Here is a 14,443-nt window from a genome sequence, read left to right as displayed (position 1 = left end):
TACTTGCATCCAGGCAGGGCCAGGAAAAATCACAAAAATGACTCGCATGGCTTAAGTAAAAGATTATTAGGACAAGTAGTGCAGCCAATCGGGCCCAGTTATGGTAAATATCCATTCAGGGTCTGGACATGGTATTTTTCTCACTCACTGTCAGAAATTATTAGAACAAGTACGGCAACCACACAAGGCCAGGATTGGTAAGAACATACTATTGCACCATTTCAGGGCCTAGACAATATTGAAATGATGAAGGGACCAAGAAGTAAGATGTATTCTTTCTTTTAATCAGGATACATGTAACGCCCCACTGGCTCCAAAACAGCCTTTTCTTCTCTCAACTCACTCCTTTCCAAAGATGCACATTCTCCCTCTCAGTTGTACATTCTACATTCCAGATGCTATTAGAATGCAGAATACTACACAGCTCCCTTCTTTACATATTTACAAATATATACAATGAATGAAACTAAATATAAATGTGAAAGTCTAGCATATATAAACTGCAAAGTTAAATTATGTTTCTCAAATATGTTTCCTGTTCACTTTACTCTTGAACATACCCCTCACCTATTTCCTAATAATACATAAACAAAACTATACACAGATTGGACAACTCTAACACAATGTTTCCAGAAAGCTTTCTGATATATCTGATTTCACTACGCAACATACTCTCTCAGATATCAAGGTCTCCAACACTCTCTTCTCACTGAGGACACTCAGTTAAATTAGCGTTCACTCTTTGTACATTAGTTGGAACTACTTTGTTATTATTGTGAGAATGATTAAAACCGCTTGATCCCATCTTTAGCTCATTGGCTGATTTCTCGTCTGTACTCTTATCAACTCTATTTAGATTCTAAACCCTACCATCAGATGTTCTCAGAGCTCCATGCATTTTTCAGTTTACTAGAAAAGTTTCTGACGAATTTGAGAATCCATCTTTCATTGGTGAAGTTTAAGACGCACCTTATCTCCCACTTTGATTGCTCTCTTTCGTGGCTTTTCTGACAGCAAAACATCGTATTGCTCACATATTTCTTGCAGATATTATCCATGACCCTTTGAAAATGCACATTACTCACACATCATCCCGGGAGGATAGCTCAGCGGCAACATGCTCGCCTTGGAAGCAAGACGACACAAAGCAACACAGGTTCGATCCCCGGGTCCGCGCTTAGAAATCTCTGGGTATTAAGCGCGTTATAAATAACCTATCATATATCATATTGTATATCATATTATATCATGCCCCTACCTAACCAAGTAGGACATATTCTAGTGTTAGGCTTCCTTCCTCTCAGCATATGAAATGGAGAGATTCCTGTCGTTGAATGAGGGGTGAATCTATATGCCACAGCTGTCCTACAATCTTTGCCTTCAGCAATGGCCTATCTAGACTCTCTTTCATAACGCTATTAAATCCCTCCACTATTCCATTTGTTTCAGGATGATGTACTGAACGGTTCCAATTCTCTATACCAAATGTCTAACCCTACACTTTCCCATGGAATCAAAGTAATGGATTTGAGAGTCATTGGTTCTACTCTCGCTGTGTAACCTTTAGCTGCTTCCTCACACTCATGACAATTTCTTATTAATCTTTCCATTTGAAAATCCACTCTTGGCCACCAAAAATCTTGTCTTAAATATTGTTTGTTTTTTGTCGTACCTTGATTACCTTCATGAGCCATTGCTAACATCTTTTCTCTTCTTTCGGAGGATATAACTTATGTCCCCTCATCAGCATACAACCCTTTACATGAAGTTTGTCAAAAACATGCCTCTCTGCATCAGGAAAAGAAATATTTTGTTTTAAATTTTAATCTTTTTTTTATAACACACTTAAAACCCGAGTTTAGTTTCTAAGCACATATCCGGGATACACACCTCTTTTGCTCTTTGTGGTCTTGCTGCCAACACACCACGTTGACCCTGTGCTGTCCTCAGATCCTTTCCTTATGTTGCTACTCTTCTCTCCACAGTCAATCCTCTCCTCGTTGTCTCTCCAAAAATATCTTTCAGCATTAATTATTTGCACTCTTCCTCTGATACATCTTGATTCGTTTCTAATAACCTTCCATGTCATCATTGTTCTCCTCTTGTTCTTCAACTACATTTGTTAATCTAGATAGATAATCTGCAGCCTTATTTTTTTTTGTCCATGTCCCCAGTGTTCTCCTGTAAACTGGCAACCCATTTTCTAATCTTAGATGAAAGTTTGTCCAACCCTTTAGTGGTTAAAATCTCTCTAAGTGGTTTGTGATCAATGAACCTCACTCCCAACAGAAATTGGCGAAACATATCTTTTACCTATTTGACTGCAAGTAACTCTTTATCAATAGTGGAATTATTTGTTTATGCTTCCTTTAACACTCCATTTGTTCCTGTTACACTCTTGAGATTAAACTGCCCCCCAATCCATGATTGCGGGCATCAGTAGTCACCACACTTTTCTTGCTCGGATCATAACTATGTAAAGTCAGCGCTTTGTTTAAAACTGACTTAATGTTGCGAAATTCAGCTTCACACTTACTGTCCCATTGAAACTGAACCCATTTCTTTATCAACGTCCTCATGTTCACCGATTTAGTTGCGAAAACTGGCATAAACTTAGAGTAATACTCAACCATTCCAAGAAATTACACATCCTGTGCTTTGTCACAAAGACTTCGAAAATTATGACACCATTCACTAATTTCATTTTTGGTTTATTGCCTTGCTCAGATATTTCATAGCTCAGATATTGTATTACAGTTCTGTGAAATGTACACTTTTGTTTGCTAAACATTAATCCAGCCTCCATAAAAATATCTAACACCTTCCACAACCTTGTATCATGTTCTTCCATAGTTTTACCATACACATCATGTTGAAAATATGGAACTCCTTCAACATCATAGAAAGGTTGATACCTGACCCTTTGAAATATTGCTGCAGCGGATACTAAACCAAAGGGCATGCTTTGGCAGTGGAATAAAGCCGCCGGAGTAATAAACACTGTAATGACTCCGGATGTAATACTATCTGATGATATGAAGATCTTAAATCTAGAGTACTCAGAACCTTTGCACCACTAATGGTGTCTAGCATTTCTGTAATATTAGGCAATGGATGTCTGTCTGGAATAATACACTGATTCACAGATCTTAAATCTATACAAAGTCTCAGCTTGCCATTTGGCTTTTGTACAATTACAAGAGGTGAAGTCCCTTTAAAGAAGAGGTTCTTTCAATAACACCATTTGTTTCCCTCTCCTCCAGTTCTTTTATTACACCAACTTTAAGATACATAGGCACAGATCTTATTTTCTGCAAAACCGGAAAAGAATCAGATTCCACCTTTATCTTGTGCATGTAATCTTTTAGACATCTTAACTCTTCTCTGAATACCAGATGGTGTGCAACTTCATTAGAATAACTTCTGTTATACCATCAACGGCATACACATCCTCTTCGCTTTGGGATCAATTTTTATATTCAACCTTTTCTAATGAGACCAGCTAAAAAGGGAATAGCTCGCCTTATCAGAAACATACACATTTCCTCTAGCTTACCTATCTGTAAATTGCATCATGGTACAGGACCATCCTACTAATTCAATATGCCTACCTCCATAAGCCACATGCCGGATATTTACTTTGCTCAACTTACACTTCTTAAATAAAGTGGTTTCAAAAATCTTCTTGGGCACCAAAGTATATTTTGCCCCGAGTCTGACTATTTCAACATACTTCCCTTCAGTCCTAATGGTAACCAAAGGCTTCTCAACATCAGCATCCTCATCTACATTGATGAACACATCTTCATCTATAATGTAAGTCCAATCCTCTGAATCATAACATAACTCATCAACCCAATCGGCAGAGTCATTCTTTGCTCTACAACAGTTAGTGAAATGACCCTTCTTGTTACACTTTTTGACTAAAGTTTTAACTCCAGGACACATCTCACTGTTGGCAAAATGGTATAAACTACCACAGTGAAAACATTTTTCCTTTCTTCCTCATCTTACTTCTCCTTTAGTTTTGTACTTTTTTTTAAAGTTTGGTTTCTTTCTTTTCAACGTCTTGCCTTGTACTGAAAAAACATCCACCACTTGTACATATTCCTCTTTCTTTGTATAGAATTCTGTCCTCTTTTCCAATTCTTCATGTGTGTGTTCAACTTCTTTAGCCACTCTAAGCACTTCATGCACAGAAGGTTTACTCTTAGAACATAATGCATCACAAATGTTACTATCCGAGCATTCTAACATAAACTGGTCTTAAAGACTCTCATTATGTGTACTTCCAAACTCATATGTGACCACAATCAAAAAAGCTGTGATATATTGTTCTGCAGAATCACTCTGCTGCCTTCCTCTTTGCAAAATAATACCTCTCCAATATAATGCTTGTAGACACCTCATAATGCTTTTCAAGCATCATTATACACTTATCAAACTCCAATAGAACACCAGCTTCATCCTCAGATAGTGGTGATAAATTCTCAAACTGTTCTTGTCCATAATTCCCCAAAGAATGTAGTACTAGATAAGTTCAAACCATGTACTACCAACAATGCCTGAAACATTTCTTCCATCTTTTCCAAGGGATACTGGGTTCACTCTGCGTATCCAAAAAGTAACATGGCGGTGGTACACTTTGTATTATTATTATCTGCACAACAAAATGTACACTCTACTATACAGTAATTACTTGAATCGTCAAAGCGTCTTCAATTGTATGTACTCCTACTGTTAATCTCCCAAGAATACTTCTGATAACAATTTTCCATAGTACTGGGATGATGAAAATGAAACAGCAAATATAGAGTGTTTCTCATTAACACCACAGAGAATTAGTTAAAGTCCCAAACAGGCCCACATGGCCACCATGCACGGTCACATCAAAAGGTACTCTCCTTTAAAGTGCCTTTGTCTTTGCTGGCTGTTATGGTTAAACACACGCATATGCACTGTTGCGCAGGGCAATCTAAACAAACTGTGCCGACGAAACAGATTAAACAGCTGATCGGCTTGCTGAATGCTCCTCAAAGGCTGTAATTTGAATGTCGCTTGGAGTGTGCCACGTTTGACTGCAGGCAAAATGAAGCATGAGGAAGCACAGTAACCAACCCAAGAAATCCTGGGTTTTAATGTCCATAAACCACTACAGGCATATGACACTACAGAGGCCTCCAAAGGCCCAGATCACTCGCCAGTTCAGCTCGCCTGAAACCAGTAAACAGCCACTTCATGCCCCAGCAAACTCACACGCCGTGGTATACACACGATGCAGGTACTCAGTAGGGCTCCTGCAGCAAACAACTCGTCGCCATTGAAATGATGAAAGGACCAAGAAGTATGATTTATTCTTTCTTTTAATCAGGTTACATGTAACGCCCCACCGGCTCCAACACAGCCTTATTGTCTCTGAACTCTCTCCTTTCCAAAGATGCACATTCTCCCTTTCATTTCTGCATGCTATTAGAATACAGAATACAAAAGAAATAGTGCATTCAATTACTGGTAGGAATGGTCAGCACATAGTTTTGAATACAGTCAAGGTCAGGCATGCTTATGACAATGCCTTGCTCTCATGATCTGTCATGAATATTCTGGGTCAAACATCTGCAGCCAATCAGAGTCAGGAATGGTGAAGGACATACTATTGCAAGCATTTGGTTCTAAAATGATAAGGTCTTACCCCCAGTTAGAGAAACAAATGCTCAAGACAAAGAACTGCACACCAGCCAAGGTAAAAAAAATACATAATATCATAGTAAGGGCCTCATCACGAGTTTGGAGGTATCCCGACTGGGATACCGGCCAACTTTATTTGCGTTAGCGCCCACCCGTTGGTTGGCATTACCACTGGATCACGAGTTGGGTGCTAAAGATTACTCCCCATTCCCCATTCCCCATTGGATCTAATAGACCCAATGGGGAATTTTAGGTGCAATTATCGCATGGTAATACCGCTGGCGTTGATTGCGCCACAAATTTGCATTTCTCTGGCATGTTTACCCTCGGCTCAGAGCTGGGGGTAAACACGCCAGACTCGAGATTGGGCAGAGCAGTAAATGCGTCCGTAATGCTGTTGCCGCCGCATTTAAGGGCTACTGCCCAACTTGTGATGAGGTCCTAATTCAGGGGCAGCATTCGTGACAGTGCTGAAACTAGTCAAGATCAGTGCATGTTAAGGTGTTGTATAAATTCTCTTAGAGAGTTAAAACACCAGTAAAAGCAGGATAAATGTCTGCACGGGAAATTATGGCTAAAGGTGACTTCACACATTTGCCTAGGCTGACTGAGGATAGGGTTGGCTGCAATTCAATGATAGAAGGAAGTGCAGTCCATTTCCTAAACATGAATGCAACCCAGTTGATCCTAAGGTCCTCCTACAACACACATGGGGTGTGGAGGTAGAAGAGGGGAAAGACACCACCCCCAGGATGCCTGTGCTTAGTTTCTTGTGTTCCCTACTTTCCACCGTTGCAGCTTCCCACTCCCCAGAGTCAGGTTTTATATCTTTTGCTGCCATCGCTGCCAGTCCCTTTTGTCAATACAAGGTCAAGGCAAGCACTACATTTATAGCTCCAGGTTGAAGCTGTTAGGAGACTGCAGGATCAATAGCAAGAAATGTGACATATATTGTATTATTTATTTTATTCTGTGTATCTGAGTGAAAAACTTGCTTAAGCAAGAAACAGTGTGTTGTATTCCTGTACGGGTTACAATCGTACATTAGCTATGAACAGAAAGTGACTGTCCTTATAGGATAGCATTTACTACAGTTATTGGGCCGCATCACGAGATGGGCAGTAGCCCTTAAATGCCCTTAAACGCTATTACCGCCACATTTAAGGGTTCGTCCAATCTCGAGTTGGGCGGAAAGTTGGTGTTTTGGGCCTCATCACGAGTTGAGCTGTACCCTTAAAAGCGGCGGTAGCGACAGTAACCGTATTACTGGTGCATTTAAGGGCTGGCTCTATCACGAGTTGGTCCTAAATGGGCTGTTTTACCTCCAGCTTTTTTCTGGAGGTGAAAATCCCATTTAGCGCCCTATTTTCAGTGGTATTTCTGCCAGCTGTATTAGCTCGCAGTATTAGTCCAATGGACCCAATGGGGAATGGAGATTGACCGCAAACGCCCAACCTGTGATCCAGCGGTAATACTGCCGAACGAGTAGGCACTAACGCTATTACAGTTGGGCAGTATTACACTCGGGATAGCACTGAAAATCTCCTTAGAGTCCTATGGACTATCAAAAGAAATTGGGAATTACAGCCTTAACACTACTTGGGATCCAGTGCAAATTGCGCCGGACCGAGTAGCGGTAACGCTATTTGCGTTGGCGGTATCCCGACGGTATTAATGCTAGGATACCACCAAGGTTATGATAGAGCCGTAATATTGAATCTAGCAGGAAATGGTTAACATTTGTAATTAGTGATAAACTTGGAACACTGCCTACAGGGGTTGAAACAAGGGAGTACGCTGTAGAGGGTGGTTGACAGGAGGAATAGTTGGCTTTGTGGGTTCAGAGGGTGCCTCTAATTGAGAGTGAAATAGATGTTTCATCAAAATGAGGGTATTGATTTCTTTACTAAATTAATTTGGGTAGGTGTCCACAATCCATGGGCATATATTGAGAACACTTGGATTCCTGTTTTTTTTTCTTTCTTTTTTGCATTTTTCCAGGTCTAATCAGGACAGGATCTGACTTCTGGCAATTAGCTGACCACCAGTGATGGTCAGTTTGTCTGCCACGTAAGCATGCAATATTTCTATGGTGTAGCTTGCTTAGAAGGTAAAACATGCTTGCGGTGGCAACCACTGAATTGCAAGGTGTGTGGGTGATATGCGGTCACATGAGATATTTAATGAGATGGGTAGTGGCATGGAGAACAGCTGATGGTGGGTGAGTGAACAAGGTGTTTCCTTTGTCCGGGTGAAATAGAACTAGGGCATGTACAGAGGGTCTCAAGCTGGTGTCTGTTAGAAAGAAGGTAATTTTGTAGAAGAGGAATAGTTGGTACCATGGTGTCTGAGCTTTCTTTCCTATATGCGTTGTGAAGGAGAGTTGGCTGTCCATGTAGAATTCCAGAGACTTGGCGCTGGATGTCGCCAGATGAGTGAAAATCTTGAGGTTCTTGGTGGAGGGGCAGGTCTGAATGTGAGGGTGTTCAGTGGTGTTTATATGGAGATAAAATTACATCCTTGTGGTATTGAGTTTTCACCAGGTATTGCGCACCCGGTCTGGATTAGGGCAAGGCAGACTTTGAGTTGGTGGATGTCTTTGATGGGTCTGTTTTTAGCTAGAGTTGTACTTTTTTTGTTTATTGGTGGATGTGTATGTTGTCGTTGATGATGAGGGATCACAGGGCCCCATAAACAGGTTGAAAATCATGACTCAGAGGATGGATCACGATGGGAGTCTAAAAGTGACAAGTAGAGGTGATGATTTGGAAGTACCCATCTGGACAAACTGATGGTGACCATCTAGGTAGGAGGTGAACCAGCAGAGGTATTGTCTCTGTTGGCCCTTCCTTTGTGAAGTAAGTTGATGAGGGCTCGCCGGTCTACTGTGTTAAAAGCGGCAGAGATATTGTGGAATGACAAGAAGAAAGGGTGTCTGTTGCCAAGGATCTGGAGTGATATGTCTACTACTTGAATTTGTCTACTACTTGAATGGTGGCCATCTCTGTGATACATCTGGGTGTGAAGCCTGGTTGAAAGGTCTGTACGAGGCTGTTGGCATCGATATGTGCTCATTGTTAGGTGAAAACTCTTTCAAGGACCTTCCAAAGGAAAGGAAGAGGGGTTTCTAGTTGCTGAGGCTATCAGGGGACCCAACATTCGCTACTTGAGCAAGGGAATAATTTGTCTGGTTTTAAGGGTCATGTGAAAGGTGCCCTGTGTGAGGGAGCAGATGGTTTCCAGAATGATGTTATGGGCTTCCACGCGTAATAACTTGAGGTTGTAGCCTTCAATAGGATGTAGCTTTGACAAATAATACAGTCCTTACCATGTATTCTACAGAGGTCACTGTTATTTTGTATGATGGTATGGGTGGGGCATTCTCTGCACTGGAGTCAATGTTTTGGCGGATCTTGCTCCTTAGAATTTGGTTGATAGCTGTGTAAGAGACGATTGGAGAGTCAGGTGGTAAACGGTGTGTCTGCCTCGACGATAGTCTTGATTTCATTGTTGAGCTTGGCAATGGTGTTCTGTTAGCAGTAGGCAATTGTAATTTATTTTTAGTAATTCTGGTATTCTTGAAGTAGGATGTAGTAAGACAGGTTTTCTCATATTTCCCAATTACTCTTTTGTTAATGTTCAGTTCTTGCATGTACCACTGTTCATATGGATTGGGTTTGAATGTTAGCTGTGGATCCCTCACTTAATCCCTGCCTGAAGTCTCATCCCTGGTGACCAGGGAAAGGCAGACACTTCCTGATCCTGACCTTGGGGGGTGGTGCTCTGGTGGAGGATCACCTAAGAGGAGAACATTCTCAGGAAGGTGAGAGGAATCCAGGGGATGAGACACAGTATTTGCCTTTTTTTGAAGGAGACATTTTTCCACTCCCACAATATATAACGGCTTGTTGCCACCATAACCCTTTTGTTGCATGGGTTAACCATTTTAGTGTAGGTGGAATTAGTCAGGAACTCTATATGAATAAAACAGATCGATCTTTCGCAAATTCAGGGAACTCAGGCAATTGAATATTCCACCTAACTCCCAAAAGTGTAAGGGAAAGATACTGTTAACATCATGTCATCTAAAAACCTACATTCCTCTCCACCAACCAATCTGATGACATATTCGCATAATATTCTCTTAGAAAAGAGAGATCAAAATCTAAGTAGGAAACCAGTTAAGAAAACTAATTTTGTTATTCAAGACCTCATAAACCCCTCAGTACTGGGACGAGGAAGAGGGATGCAGAGGAACAAAGCTGTAGTGGTCAGCTAATTAACCTAAATGACCCACATCCAAGGGAGACTGAGACGTTTAAATGGCCCCCTCAGTTGCAGGCTCTAGAGAAGCCGGAGAAGCAGAAGAAGCAGTGTATGATGTGCTGGCCGTTATTGTTTAAGCTGGGGCTGGAGGAGCGAGAAGACAGGCAGAGAAAAGCCAAGACTACTGGAGGTCAGCGAACATCGAGTGAAAGCAGCTTACCCAGTGAGTCCACCACTTGCGAGTAGCTGCGGAATGCTCACATGCTGTTCACGGGTGCCGAGTCAGCCGAGTCATTTGCATATGAATGAAAAAGGTATTGCTATTGAATACCAAACTAGCAGAAAACAATGAAAGTGCTGTACAGTGAAACAATGCAACTGTTATATTCATGTTGTAGTTTATGGAAGACCAAACAGCCCGGTTGGCAAACTACCTTAAGAACTAATGCGTGCAAGTAATTCCTAAGCCAAAAGAAATTAAAACCTGGCCAGTTTAAAAATCCCAAATATTGCCAAAGGCCAGAGGGAAATGATAAGAGTCCCACGGGTTGTAAAAGTCACTGTTGTGCTTTGGGAAAGTTATACCTGGTTTAAACTCACATTGCCACAGTCAAGGCAGAAGCAGGAAAAGACTTAAACCTTACCACTAATTTGTTATTGATGCATAAGGGAAAGAAAGGTGGCAAACAGGCTGACTTTCTGGAAGAAGCTATCCGGAGGGAGTTGAACATTGTTTGCAGAAAAGTCCCAATATTTATCAATGTGAATGTTCTCTTCACTGAAAGCTGCTAACATTTTGATACCAAAGAAGACTATTAAAATTGTTGTTATTCTAATTTGGTAGTTGCCATTAAAGGACTTTTCTGTTCTCAGTGTTGAACAAGTAGACGGGCAAGCGAATATACCTGTAGGGCAAGATTGCCTCGAAGAGTCCTGGTGAAAGAATAAGCCAGGTAGTAGAAGGTGCAGGTGCTGAAGTGTGGTGCTAATAGAAAATAACACATTGAGTTGTGACATTTGGGGAAGAATTGTGAAAGCTAGTTGAAGAAAAGTTACAATTCTTTATGCAGTTAAAATTGTGGTGAACCAGCCTGACCAAACTCTTTGTTGTTACGACACATGTGAGACCATTCCTATTCCAGGAGGAGTGAGAGCTTATGACTTTTTCAAGATACTTTATTGAGGCAACAGAACCTTGTGAATTTGAGTAGAAGAACTTAGGAAATGTATTGGAACATTGTGTTAAACCTAATTTCCTTGGTTTTCTGTGGAACTGTGGAGAAAATCCATTTTTGGTGAAGGGAAGTTCACCCAGACCATGACAGGAGATTTTGGGCTTCATCAGGAGTTTGGCAGAGCAGTAAAAATGGAGCGGTTCCACTGTTTTTGCGCATTACGGCTCTGCCCATTCCCGTGTCTGGGCGAACTGCAGAGCTCTCACTTACAGATTTGATTTGGAGGTGAAGGCACCTGCACCGAAAATGCCCCATTGAGTCCTATGGACTCTAACAAAATGGGGACTTACGTGGCCACCGCAACTTGTGATCCGGCACTAAAAGCGCCGGACCAAGTTGCGGTAACGTTACTTGTATTGGACGGTATTCTAACAGATTTACCACCAGGATACCGCCCAACTCGTGATGAGGCCCATTGATCATATTGTGAATCGGACATATGCTATATATTGCTGTTGAATGGAATTGCCATATATTTTCGAGAGGTAAGGGTTGAATTTTTGAATTGGCAAAGCTGTGATGATAATGCCCAGAGAGTTGACTTTGCTGTGGGTTGTTTTGTGTACGTTGATTAGTGCCTCCTTCAAGGTTTTGTAGAAAATGATTCCTTGAGATTAAGGTCCATGATCAAGATGTTGTTGGTGTGAGGGAAGGGAACGGTGGTGCCCAAATCGGTGAAGTTATTGAAAAAGGACATGTAGGCAATCTGAAGATGATGTTGAAGGGTAGACTGCCTGTGGGGGAAAGGGCTAAGTGGCTGGAGAGTGATTTGAATGAGCAATATTTGATAAATTTCAGTCTAGTGCAAGGCTAGAAGACTTATGTATGATGTTAAGTCCTTGGCATTGTGAGGAATGGCTTTGAATTGGATGCTCTAGCCCAGGAGTTTGCAAACCTGGGCTCTCCAGATGTTTTGGGTGACATCTATCAGCATCAGGCAGTATAATGAATGCTGAGGGATCAAGTGAGTCACAGTCATGAGAGTGATAGGACAAAACATCTGCTGTAGCCTTATTTGGGGTTGAGTACGGCCAGGGTGTGGGTAGATGTAGGCGGATATCAGGTGATTTTATCATTAAAACAAAACATTGTTGGGTAAAATATGTATTTTTACCACTACCCAGCTCTTTCCCCACATATTCCCAGACTAGAACCTGTTTATATAACTATACAAGTCCTAAAATAGGTTGAGAAGGGTGTTTAGTGGGAGAAATAAATATTGTTTACCCAATGACATTTTTTTAGAGCTAAAATCACCTACAACCATATGATGCCATCCAGGTTTCATTAAGGAAGAGTGTGCCTAGGTCATGGGTGGTGATGCTTCACAATCTTTTGTGTAAAAAGACTTAAAGAGCTACTCTAGATGCTGATCACAGAGATATCTCGATCAAATCTGCATATGACATGGGGACAATCTGCAAAAAGAACTTCCTTCCTCATCCTCAGACAATTCTGCTGCATTCATGCTTTCCCAAACTCTTGTCAATGACCTGTCATTGTTCTTAGATCTTAAATTCAAAACTCTCTACCAGAGAGACGCATCCCACAGAGTATTAGTCTCCTTCCTGGCAAGTTGATACTTTTAGCTACCACCTGGTTTTCCTTTGCCTTCCTTGCTGAGAAATCGATGTTGTCTACGCTAATAAATCTGCTACTTGTGAACATTATTTTAAGTATTGGGAGTCAAAATGTGGTTTTCACGTTGCAAAATTTGCTTTGCTAAATTTGTTAATGTCTCCCTGAGAAAATGACTACGTACCTAAAAGTAGCAGCTCCAGCTTTGCTGACGAAACCTTGCCTACACCCCTAGATCTCTAATGCTTAGCAGCCTATTCATAGACTTCTGCAAGGCACCATTCTGCAGATGTCTCATATTTGATCTGTTTGTGTTTCAGTAAGAACCCGTACATCCAAGCCATCTACGACCTCTCCTATCTGGTGGATCAAAGATTCCGCTTTTTCCCATATCACAGTAATCTAATTTACCATCTAAGTCCTCAGGGAGCTCATTTCCGAAGAGCCTGCAAAGTTGCCCATCAGCACACAGGTATTGAATAAAAGTGCTTGCATTCTCTTCACTGTGATCTTTGGCAATTAACACAAACGTTTTTTACGAAGTGTGTTCCTCTTACAGATGCTGTGATCAAGCAGCGAAAGGCATTATTTCAAGATGGGAAGGAGCTTGAGGAGGTGAAAAAGAAGAGACACTTAGATTTCCTCGATATTCTGCTGTGTGCCAAAGTAGGTGTAGCAGTTTGCATGTGTATCTTTCTGTCCATCCACAGCTTTTTACATAGACCTTGCAAAACATATCAATGCAATCTTCCATCAATAACCATAATGCCATATTATCATGTGTAAAGGACTATACATAAACGACATGAACACCCATTGCATCGCAGTGCGAGGGCTAGTGAGCAGCCCAACCATAAGGAAATTCCCTTGCACAGGTGAGCACTCCAGAATGATTATCAACAAACTGTCTGTTGTGTTCCATGCAGTTAGAGGTAGGCCACCACAACCAAGTAAACAACTGCTAATGCTGAAAATAATATTAAACGCAAGAGGGCCATTGGTGGAGGCCACACTAAGAATCACAGATTGACGCATAAGAGGACCAGTCAAAAGGAAGTAGGGAGGGATGTGACAAATTGTTTATCCTCCACATGGGTACACGGATGAGTAGGCATAAAATGGCCCACTCAACCCTCACACTTGTACAAACCAAAAAACAACACAATCAGAAAGGTAAAACCAGCACAGTTAAGAGATGTACCTCATTCCCCTTTTGTGGTAACGTGGGCTGAGGGAAGGCTATGCTCTTAAAACATGTGTGAAGGTGAACCAGTAGTGGCGCACACAACAGATTATTACAGTTCAAAATAAAGGGAATGTCCAAACAAGGATGTATAAAAATATATATACTTTAATTAAACACACCATCTGCAGTAGAATGAATCATAATTACTATTGAAAAACATAGCCCGCAGGAAGAACAGAGACGATGCAACCGACTGATGAATATAGCACTGTGAGCATATTTCCAGGGGTGGTAGATAAATTACTTGCCACAAAAAAGATACATTGTGGTAAAAACAGGATCAATCGTGACCTATCAAATATCTAGGGCCCAAGGGGACATGAGGGGCAGTTCAGAGTCCACAGTACCTGGATTCAGTTATCAGTATTTGACTGATTAAACTCAGGGCACGATTCCTAATTTGGCGCAGTGAACGTGCTAAAGAGCACGATTC

General features: G+C 41.3%; 1 protein-coding gene across 1 annotated transcript in view; it reads left to right on the top strand.

Moving 5' to 3' along the window:
- Nucleotides 1-14,443, top strand: part of LOC138547986 (cytochrome P450 4B1-like) — a 196,804-nt gene that overhangs the window by 86,683 nt on the left and 95,678 nt on the right. Inside the window, exons 6-7 of the mRNA XM_069642248.1 lie at nucleotides 13,085-13,236; nucleotides 13,324-13,430. Coding sequence (XP_069498349.1) covers nucleotides 13,085-13,236; nucleotides 13,324-13,430 — 259 coding nt within the window. The remainder of the gene's footprint in view (nucleotides 1-13,084; nucleotides 13,237-13,323; nucleotides 13,431-14,443) is intronic.

This window comes from Ambystoma mexicanum, chromosome 1q (assembly GCF_040938575.1).
Source record: "Ambystoma mexicanum isolate Mex_15411 chromosome 1q, UKY_AmexF1_1, whole genome shotgun sequence".
In the NCBI taxonomy this organism is placed as follows: Eukaryota; Metazoa; Chordata; class Amphibia; order Caudata; family Ambystomatidae; genus Ambystoma; species Ambystoma mexicanum.
The sequence above is the reverse complement of the archived record's forward strand: the minus strand, read 5'-3'. Positions and strand labels throughout refer to the sequence as shown.